The 10,610-nt window shown below is 55.1% G+C and overlaps 1 protein-coding gene across 1 annotated transcript; it reads left to right on the forward strand.

Moving 5' to 3' along the window:
* The first annotated feature begins 8,320 nt into the window (after positions 1-8,320).
* LOC142599682 (coiled-coil domain-containing protein 81-like) lies at positions 8,321-10,284 on the forward strand. The gene is made up of 6 exons (XM_075741413.1): positions 8,321-8,484; positions 8,576-8,711; positions 8,971-9,124; positions 9,338-9,594; positions 9,700-9,785; positions 10,134-10,284. The coding sequence occupies exons 1-6, from the start codon at positions 8,321-8,323 to the stop codon at positions 10,282-10,284; spliced, it is 948 nt and encodes a 315-aa protein (XP_075597528.1).
* Positions 10,285-10,610: the final 326 nt, after the last annotated feature.

Genomic DNA, 10,610 nt, shown 5'->3' on the forward strand with positions numbered 1-10,610 from the left:
AAGGGATGAGAAGAATGACGTTGCCACCTCTTGGGCGAGGTCGGAAAGTGAAAGCAGCTCCCGGCTCCTTCCCGTAGCGTGTGGGCAACCAATGCTGCCATGGTGGCTCCCAGGGGAGCGGAACGGCTCCTTTGGAGGTTTTGGGGAACGCTCTTCTGATGAGGTGTCTCCTTTCTGGTTCCAGCGGGACCTTCTGGTTTCCCGCTACTCCGAACTCGATGAACACTGAAACACCGCTGTTGTGGGAAATCACGGTGCCGAAGAAGAGGAAAAAATCTCGGGTCAGGTGAGGCCGAAGGCTCAGGGCTGGCGTCTGCACGGGGTCGTTATGCCCAGGGAGGTGGGGAGGTGCCTCGTCCTTGGAAAAGTTCACGGTCAGGGTTGGACGGGGCTCAGAGCAACCTGGCCTGCTTGGGGCAGGATGCGGCCCCAAACCCATCGTGTCTTCTCCCGCTGTGTCCTTCCAGACGGCAGCCGGTGATCCTGGGGAATTCCTCAGGTAAATAACAGAAGGTGAACAGCCAATCCAAGAGCCGATGCGAATCCAGAGGTCCAACATCAACGAAACCTCAGAGCGACGGAGGAGAAGGAGGAGCAGAGAGAGTGGTGGAAAAATTCCTCGCTGACATCGCCACGATGAAGGCGGCGAAAGCCAAACCCCAACATTCTCGGGAATCCTCGACCTTCCCGACGCCCATCATAGCCGTATTATCGGCAACGAGCTTGCGCGAGGAACCCACCTCCAAGATCCTCCTACGGCCTCCTCCGAGACCAAAGGGACCAAAAACCTGATGTTCAGCCCCCAGAATAAATTTGTCGAGGCCCCAGTTGGAGCGTTTGGGAGAGAGATAAATGGTGAAAATGTAGAGAAGTGGGCAAAAAAGCGTCAAATTTCAGAAACTGTTGGCGAGCGGAACGGGGATAAGAAGGGTTTCGGGCTGGCCGTTGCTCTGAGATCAAGCCCAGGTGGTGGTGGTGGACGTCGGGTCATCTCGGGGACCTTCCCTCAGGACTTGTTCCATCGGAGGCACCTTTTCCATGGGCGTTATGGAAAGAAATCTGCTTTTTGGGAGGACAAAGAGGGGAGGGATGGAGGCCACCTGAGCCTTCAGGCAAAGCCGTGAGGGTCCGAAGCCCAAGACTGAGGGTCGAAAGCCTGATTTTGGGGGTTCCAAACCCTCATTTTTGGGGGCTAAAACCTCATTTTGGGGGTTCCAAACCCTCATTTGAGGGGCTAAATCCTCATTCTGGGGGGTCCTGAGCCTTATTTTGGAGTCTAAAGCCTCACTGTAGGGTCCAAAGCTTCAGTTTTAGTTTTACTAAACTACGCCAAGTCTGGCTTTGGGGCGGGGGGGGGGGGGGTAAGGTTCCAAACCCTGTTTGTAGGGTTCAAATCTTCATTTTTTTTAATCCAAACCCTCATTTTTGTGGTCCAAACCTTCACTTTTTGGATCTAAACTTTCTTTTTAGATTCCAAAGCCTCATTGTAGGGTCCAAAACCTGATTTTTGGGGTCCAAAGCCTCATTTTAGGGTCTACATGCTCATTCTGGAGGGTCGAAAGCCTCATTTTAGAGTCTAAAATCTCATGTTAGGGTCGAAAACCTCATTTTGGGGGGTCCAAACCCACATTTTGGGGGGTTCAAACCCTGGGTTTTGGGTCCAAACCTTCATTTTCAGGTTCCAAACCCTCAGGCTTGGTGTCCAAACCTTCACTTTTTGGGTTGAAAGCCTCCTTTGGAGGGCTCCAAACCTTCATTTTGGCTCCAAATCCTCATTTGGGGGTCCAAACCCTCAGTTTTGGGGTCCAAAGCTTCATTTTTGTGGTGCCACCTGCCATTTTGGGGTTCCAAACCCTCCTGTTAGGGTCCAAACCCTCATTTTTGGGGTCCAGAGCCTCATTTTGTGAGTTCCAAAGCCTGATTTTGGGGCCCAAACTTTCATTTTGGGGTCCAACCCCCCCATTTTGGGGTTCCAACCCCTCATGGTAGGGTCCAAACCCACAGCTTTGGGGTCCCAACATTCATTTTTGAGTTCCAAACCCTCAGGCTTGGTGTCCAAACCTTCACTTTTTGGGTTGAAAGCCTCCTTTGGAGGGCTCCAAACCTTCATTTTGGCTCCAAATCCTCATTTAGGGGTCCAAACCCTCAGTTTTGGGGTTCAAAGCTTCATTTTTGTGGTGCCACCCGCCATTTTGGGGTTCCAACCCCTCCTGTTAGGGTCCAAACCCTCAGTTTTGTGGGGTTCAAACCTTCGGTTTTGGGGTCCAGAGCCTCATTTTGTGAGTTCCAAAGCCTGATTTTGGGGGCCCAAACTTTGATTTTGGGGTCCAACCTATCATGGGAGGGTCCAAACCCTCATTTTGGGGTCTCCAACCCCCCGTTTTGTAGGTCCAAACCCTCATTTTGGGGTCTCCAACCCCCCGTTTTGGGGGTCCAAACCTGCCTTTTAGGGTCCAAACCCTCACTTTAGGGGCCCACATCCTCCTGTAGCTGTCCGAAGTGACGTTTCAAACCCTGAATTTGGGTCCAGAAGCCCCAAGTTTGGGGTCTGGGTGCTGCTCTCCGCTCCTCTGCCCCCCCATCCCCCCCCCCTTACTGCAATGGTTCCCCCCATCTCCCCCAACGGTCTCGCCCCCCCCCCCCCCCCCCCCCCAATCCCCCCAACGGTCTCGCCCAGCACGGCCGTTCCACTCACGCGCTCCGCTCTGCGCATGCGCAGCGCTCTCCTCACAGCCCGGCTCCTGTCAGGGCGGCAGTGATCACCTGCCCGTCCCGGCTCCCACCACCCCCATCCCCGATTCATCCCCTCACAAGGTCTGTATCGCGCTAATCGCAGCCTCGCGGGGAAAGGAGAGTTTGCGGAAGGGGAAAGAAGGGAAGGAAAAGGAAGAGGAGGCTGCGCCCTGCCCTTCCCTTCCCTTCCCTTCCCTTCCCTTCCCTTCCCTTCCCTTCCCTTCCCTTCCCTTCCCTTCCCTTCCCTTCCCTTCCCTTCCCTTCCCTTCCCTTCCCTTCCCTTCCCTTCCCTTCCCTTCCCTTCCCTTCCCTTCCCTTCCCTTCCCTTCCCTTCCCTTCCCTTCCCTTCCCTTCCCTTCCCTTCCCTTCCCTTCCCTTCCCTTCCCCTTGCAGGGGGTCTGAATTCCCACCCTTGGCTCCTTTGACGTGGTCTGCACCTGGACCCGGGTTGGGGACGAGGTTGTGATTATGCAGAGGCCCGTGTTTCGGCTGGCCAGGAACCTCGTGGTTGTCCACAACCTCAGGGACAACAAGGACTACCTGCCCGGTAAGCAGGAGGATTAAGCCCTGGTTGGTTGCGTGCTCATCGCGTCCCTCCCCTGGATCTGAGATGCTTCTCTAAAGCAAACTGTCCTCTCTGCGGAGAAGGTCCAAAAAGGGGGGGTTTTGTGGGTGACTGCAAGAGGCAGCCCTTGGGAAACGTTGGCCTGCAGCAGGAGCACTGGGTGAGCACCTCCATCCCTCTCGTGTGGTTTTACAGGCCATAAGGAGCTGGAGGCCCTCAAATACGCCAAGGTGGCCGATGCCGCCTCGGTGTCCCGGCAGAAAGCGGAGAACTGCATCCAAGGCACCGTGTCCCTCCTGTCCTACTGCCTGTGGAAGGGGGAGAACGTCGCCCTTGTCCTGAAGGGCGTGGGGGTGCTCCTCATGGAAGGCACGAGGGTAGAAATGAAATTCTACTATGAATTCCTGGAGAAGATCTCTGGGCAGGAGAGTTTGGAGAAAGCTGTTTTTAAGGTGAGCGTTTCGCTGAGGCCATCCCGCCCTCTTTGGGCTCCTCCGATAGCGAGTGCCTCAGCCACGCTGAGGACGTGCCACCATCTTCGTGCTCCTCCGTTGCAGGTCCCTTGGCTGCTGGACATGGTGGTGTCCCCGCTGGTGCCCGTGGCCTCGCTGACGTTTTCTGGCCGCATCATCCTCTTTCCCGAGTGAGTACGATGGTGGCCGTAGCCGCTGTTGGATGCAGATGCCATGGAGACACCAGGCAGCGACTCTCCTTGATGTCCCCAAGGCATCGTCCCTGCCGTAACGGAGATGCGATGGGAAAGACGGAAGAATTTAGGCGACGTTTTCTTCCCATCATGGCCTGGACTTCTTTGTTGGTTGATTCCATTTCCCACGATGATCCTTGGGGATGGGGCATGGTAGACTTGGGGAAAAATGGGGTGGATTTGGGAAAACAAGGGCCTTTACGGCAACACCAGTAACTGCCTGTGAGCAGATGGTCGTGCCGAGGCTTGGTGGTTCTCCGGCTCATGTCTTCTCCTTGTCTCCAGGTTTGAAATGCAGGTTGTGCCCAAACCACCGCCCAGGGCTCTCAAGATCTCGAGCCAAGGTCATGGTGAGGACAAAGGGATGAGAAGAATGACGTTGCCACCTCTTGGGCGAGGTCAGAAAGTGAAAGCAGCTCGCGGCTCCTTCCCGTAGCGTGTGGGCAACCAATGCTGCCATGGTGGCTCCCAGGGGAGCGGAACGGCTCCTTTGGAGGTTTTGGGGAACGCTCTTCTGATGAGGTGTCTCCTTTCTGGTTCCAGCGGGACCTTCTGGTTTCCCGCTACTCTGAACTCGATGAACACTGAAACACCGCTGTTGTGGGAAATCACGGTGCCGAAGAAGAGGAAAAAATCTCGGGTCAGGTGAGGCCGAAGGCTCAGGGCTGGCATCTGCACGGGGTCGTTATGCCCAGGGAGGTGGGGAGGTGCCTCGTCCTTGGAAAAGTTCACGGCCAGGGTTGGACGGGGCTCAGAGCAACCTGGCCTGCTTGGGGCAGGATGCGGCCCCAAACCCATCGTGTCTTCTCCCGCTGTGTCCTTCCAGACGGCAGCCGGTGATCCTGGGGAATTCCTCAGGTAAATAACAGAAGGTGAACAGCCAATCCAAGAGCCGATGCGAATCCAGAGGTCCAACATCAACGAAACCTCAGAGCGACGGAGGAGAAGGAGGAGCAGAGAGAGTGGTGGAAAAATTCCTCGCTGACATCGCCACGATGAAGGCGGCGAAAGCCAAACCCCAACATTCTCGGGAATCCTCGACCTTCCCGACGCCCATCATAGCCGTATTATCGGCAACGAGCTTGCGCGAGGAACCCACCTCCAAGATCCTCCTACGGCCTCCTCCGAGACCAAAGGGACCAAAAACCTGATGTTCAGCCCCCAGAATAAATTTGTCGAGGCCCCAGTTGGAGCGTTTGGGAGAGAGATAAATGGTGAAAACATAGAGAAGTGGGCAAAAAAGCGGCGAATTTCAGAACCTGTTGGCGAGCGGAACGGGGATAAGAAGGGTTTCGGGCTGGCCGTTGCTCTGAGATCAAGCCCAGGTGGTGGTGGTGGACGTCGGGTCATCTCGGGGACCTTTTCCATGGGCATTATGGAAAGAAATCTGCTTTTTGGGAGGACAAAGAGGGGAGGGATGGAGGCCACCTGAGCCTTCAGGCAAAGCCGTGAGGGTCCGAAGCCCAAGACTGAGGGTCGAAAGCCTGATTTTGGGGGTTCCAAACCCTCATTTTTGGGGGCTAAAACCTCATTTTGGGGGTTCCAAACCCTCATTTGAGGGGCTAAATCCTCATTCTGGGGGGTCCTGAGCCTTATTTTGGAGTCTAAAGCCTCATTGTAGGGTCCAAAGCTTCAGTTTTAGTTTTACTAAACTATGCCAAGTCTGGCTTTGGGGGGGGGGGGGGTGGTGTGTGTTTAAGGTTCCAAACCCTGTTTGTAGGGTTCAAATCTTCATTTTTTTTAATCCAAACCCTCATTTTTGTGGTCCAAACCTTCACTTTTTGGATCTAAACTTTCTTTTTAGATTCCAAAGCCTCATTGTAGGGTCCAAAACCTGATTTTTGGGGTCCAAAGCCTCATTTTAGGGTCTACATGCTCATTCTGGAGGGTCGAAAGCCTCATTGTAGAGTCTAAAATCTCATGTTAGGGTCCAAAACCTCATTTTGGGGGGTCCAAACCCACATTTTGGGGGGGTTCAAACCCTGGGTTTTGGGTCCAAACCTTCATTTTCAGGTTCCAAACCCTCAGGCTTGGTGTCCAAACCTTCACTTTTTGGGTTGAAAGCCTCCTTTGGAGGGCTCCAAACCTTCATTTTGGCTCCAAATCCTCATTTGGGGGTCCAAGCCCACGTTTTTGGTCTCCAAAGCTTCATTTTTGTGGTGCCACCCGCCATTTTGGGGTTCCAAACCCTCCTGTTAGGGTTCAAACCCTCAGTTGTGTGGGGTCCAAACCTTCACTTTTGGGTCTCAACTTTCATTTTTGGGGTCCAGAGCCTCATTTTGTGAGGTCCAAAGCCTAATTTTGGGGGCCCAAACTTTCATTTTGGGGTCTAACCCCCCCATTTTGGGGTTCCAACCCCTCATGGCAGGGTCCAAACCCTCATTTCTGCGGCCCAAACCCGCAGTTTTTGGTCCAAACCCCCATTTTGGGTGTCCAACCCCCCATTTTGGGGTTCCAAACCCGCCTTTTGTGGGGTCTAAACCTTCATTTTTGTGGTCCAAGTTAATAATTAAGCCAGAAGATAATTAATTGACTCCAAAAGTTAAGTAGCTAAAAAAAAATTATTAATTGACCCCCAAAAATTATTAAGCCAAAAGTTTATTAATTGACCCCCGGTGTGCGGTAATCAGGAGTAACAACAAGTACTTAATTAAATCACTAATTTCCTTAAAACTCCGGAGGAAGGGAGGGAGGAAGGAAGGAAGGAAGAAAGACAGGGGAAAGGGAAGGGAATGGAAAAGGAAAAAGAAAAGGAAAAGGAAAAGGAGAAGGAAGGAAAAGGGGGCCGCGTGCCAAAACCGCGCGTTTCCCCCTTTTATCACCCAAAGTGTTCCCCGTAGGCAGGGTCTGCCCTCACCGAGAGGCGCAGTGTGCGCTCAGGAACGTTCCAGAAAGGAGTCGGTGGGGAAGACCAAGGCCCGTTGGAACTGGATCTGGCAAGGGAGGTCGAGGACAACCAGGAGGGGTTCTTCAGGCGCGGCGGCAGCAGAAGGCTCCCAGGCAACGCTACGGGCTTGGGGAAGAGCTGCCCGCTGGAAAGGGACCTTCATGAGGAAAAAGGTCTTCCCTCCGAGGGTGACCGAGCCCTGGATGGTCAGCAATGGTGTGGCCAGCAGGACCAGAGCAGCGACCCTCCCCCTGTGCTCAGCCTTGAATTCTGAGTTCAGTTTTGGGCCCCTCACTCCGAGAAGGACATTGAGGTGCTGGAGCGTGTCCAGAGAAGGGCAAGGACGTGGGGAAGGGTCTGGAGCACAAGTCTGATGAGGAGCAGCTGAGGAACCTGGGGTTGTTGAGCCTGGAGGAGGCTGAGGAGAGACCTGATCGCTCTCTACAACTACCTGAAAGGAGGTTGGAGCCAGGTGGGGTTGGTCTCTTCTCCCAAGCAACAAGTGAGAGGACGACAGGAAACGGCCTCAAGTTGCATCAGGGGAGGTTTAGATTGGAGACGAGGAGAAATCTCTTTACTGAAAGAGTGGTCAGGCATTGGACCAGGCTGCCCAGGGAGGTGGTGGAGCCACCATCCCTGGAGGTATCTAAGAGACGCGTTGATGTGGTGCCTGGGGACATGGTTTAGTGGTTGAACTTGGCTGTGTTGGGTTAACGGTTGGACCCGACGATCTTAAAGGTCTTTTCCAAGCAAAACGATTCCATGGTTCCACGTTTCTGTAGTTGCTGGGTAGCGAGGGCCAACTGCTGCCCAAGGGACTGGGGCCTGAGCTTGGTCACGTGCTCGGTAAGGCAAGATCAGCCCAAAGCCCAGACCATCAGGCAAAGACCGCGGTGATGAGGCCGTTCCAAGGTCAAGGCAAGAACACGGGTTGGGTTGAGGTTCAATGGTGGTAACCAGAGTCAGACACAACCCAGAGGTCCCTGGAGAAGCCAGGTGGGACGAGGTGGGTCCAAGGTCCACCTGAGAAGGCCAAGGTCCTGCTGAGGAGGCCCACGGTCACATCAGGTTGCCCAGAGAGGTGGGAGATGCTCCATCCCTGGAAACATTCACGGTCAGGTTGGACGGGGCGTGGAGCAACGTGGTTTGGTTGAAGATGTCCCTGCTCGTGGCCGGGATGAGGTGACCTCGAAAGGCCCCTTCCAACCCAAAAAGTTCTATGAAGGGGCAATGGCAGTCCCATCACAGAGGGCAGCAGGTCGGCAGGTGCCACGTGGCATCAGCTGTGGGCATGTCACAATGGGCAGCATAGTCAGCAGTGGCCGTGTCACCACGATGTCACAATGGGTCTGGGACACACAGGGGTATGAAAGGAGCCGCAGGGCGGTGGGTCTCGCACCCTGGAGAAGTGTCCAGAGGACGAACGGAGATGAGTTCCAACAAGCCTGTGCCCACTAAGGAGCAACCCGCCCACGTGAGGCAGAGAAAGATAGACTTCTGGGACGGGATGGAGTACACCTTCATCATGCCCAGCATCACCGATGAAGGTACAGGCGTCCACAGCCACCGCACAGACGTTGGGGTGACCAAGGGGTGTGGCATTGCCTTGGCGAGACTTGGGGGGGTCTCCATCTGGGGCTGGGGAGGGTGGTGACTCTGTATCTGCCAACGCATCCCGCTTCAGGGCTTGTTGGACCGTTGAGAGCTGGTGTGACCTTGTGCAAACGGAGTGTGACCTCGTTTTCCTTTGCTTTCCAGAGAGAACAGCCATCTGGGATGCAGTGGCCAACTATATCCTAGAACAGCTGCTGCTGGAGAAGGTGGGTCAACTCCTTGACCACCACCTTGTCCACAGGGTGGGGAGAGGGTGGTCCAGAGGGAGAGGACACGTCCCCAACATTGGACACTCTTAAGATTCAGCTGGATGAGGTGCTGGGCCATCTTGTCTAGACCGTGCTTTTGCCAAGAAAGGTTGGACCAGATGGTCCTTGAGGTCCATCCCTGGACAGGACCACTTCCAGCTCTTTCCTCCGGCCAGTCCTCACCCTTCTGCCCTTCCCTTCTCTTCCCTGCTTGCAGGGGGTCCGAATTCCCGCCCTTGGCTCCTTTGACGTGGTCCCCACACGCATCCAGGATGGGGATAAGGTGGTGATTATGCAGAGGCCCGTGTTTCGGCTGGCCAGGAACCTCGTGGTTGTCCACAACCTCAGGGACAACAAGGACTACCTGCCCGGTAAGCAGGAGGATTAAACCCTGGTTGGTTGCGTGCTCATCGCGTCCCTCCCCTGGATCTGAGACGCTTCTCTAAAGCAAACTGTCCTCTCTGCGGAGAAGGTCCAAAAAGGGGGGGTTTTGTGGGTGACTGCAAGAGGCAGCCCTTGGGAAACGTTGGCCTGCAGCAGGAGCACTGGGTGAGCACCTCCATCCCTCTCGTGTGGTTTTACAGGCCATAAGGAGCTGGAGGCCCTCAAATACGCCAAGGTGGCCGATGCCGCCTCGGTGTCCCGGCAGAAAGCGGAGAACTGCATCCAAGGCACCGTGTCCCTCCTGTCCTACTGCCTGTGGAAGGGGGAGAACGTCGCCCTTGTCCTGAAGGACGTGGGGGTGCTCCTCATGGAAGGCACGAGGGTAGAAATGAAGTTCTACTATGAATTCCTGGAGAAGATCTCTGGGCAGGAGAGTTTGGAGATAGCTGTTTTTAAGGTGAGCGTTTCGCTGAGGCCATCCCGCCCTCTTTGGGCTCCTCCGATAGCGAGTGCCTCAGCCACGCTGAGGACGTGCCACCATCTTCGTGCTCCTCCGTTGCAGGTCCCTTGGCTGTTGGACATGGTGGTGTCCCCGCTGGTGCCCGTGGCCTCGCTGACGTTTTCTGGCCGCATCATCCTCTTTCCCGAGTGAGTACGATGGTGGCCGTAGCCGCTGTTGGATGCAGATGCCATGGAGACACCAGGCAGCGACTCTCCTTGATGTCCCCAAGGCATCGTCCCTGCCGTAACGTAGATGCGATGGGAAAGACGGAAGAATTTAGGCGACGTTTTCTTCCCATCATGGCTTGGACTTCTTTGTTGGTTGATTCCATTTCCCACGATGATCCTTGGGGATGGGGCATGGTAGACTTGGGGAAAAATAGGGTGGATTTGGGAAAACAAGGGCCTTTACGGCAACACCAGTAACTGCCTGTGAGCAGATGGTCGTGCCGAGGCTTGGTGGTTCTCCGGCTCATGTCTTCTCCTTGTCTCCAGGTTTGAAATGCAGGTTGTGCCCAAACCACCGCCCAGGGCTCTCAAGATCTCGAGCCAAGGTCGTGGTGAGGACAAAGGGATGAGAAGAATGACGTTGCCACCTCTTGGGCGAGGTCGGAAAGTGAAAGCAGCTCCCGGCTCCTTCCCGTAGCGTGTGGGCAACCAATGCTGCCATGGTGGCTCCCAGGGGAGCGGAACGGCTCCTTTGGAGGTTTTGGGGAACGCTCTTCTGATGAGGTGTCTCCTTTCTGGTTCCAGCGGGACCTTCTGGTTTTCCATTTGCTGCTACTCCGAAGTCAAGGAACACTGAAACACCGCTGTTGTGGGAAATCACGGTGCCGAAGAAGAGGAAAAAATCTCGGGTCAGGTGAGGCCGAAGGCTCGGGGCTGGCGTCTGCACGGGGTCGTTATGCCCAGAGAGGTGGGGAGGTGCCTCGTCCTTGGAAAAGTTCACGGTCAGGGTTGGACGGGGCTCAG

The sequence above is a fragment of the Balearica regulorum genome, unplaced genomic scaffold (assembly GCF_011004875.1).
Source record: "Balearica regulorum gibbericeps isolate bBalReg1 unplaced genomic scaffold, bBalReg1.pri S36, whole genome shotgun sequence".
In the NCBI taxonomy this organism is placed as follows: Eukaryota; Metazoa; Chordata; class Aves; order Gruiformes; family Gruidae; genus Balearica; species Balearica regulorum.

What these genes read in the sequence shown, in the direction of transcription:
- LOC142599682 (XM_075741413.1), top strand. Translation starts at nt 8,321, where the DNA reads ATGAGTTCCAACAAGCCTGTGCCCACTAAGGAGCAACCCGCCCACGTG. An exon ending in GACGTTGGGGTGACCAAGGG is followed by an intron (nt 8,485 to 8,575) that starts GTGTGGCATTGC and finishes ATCCCGCTTCAG; the next exon opens with GGCTTGTTGGACCGTTGAGA. An exon ending in CAACAAGGACTACCTGCCCG is followed by an intron (nt 9,125 to 9,337) that starts GTAAGCAGGAGG and finishes GTGGTTTTACAG; the next exon opens with GCCATAAGGAGCTGGAGGCC.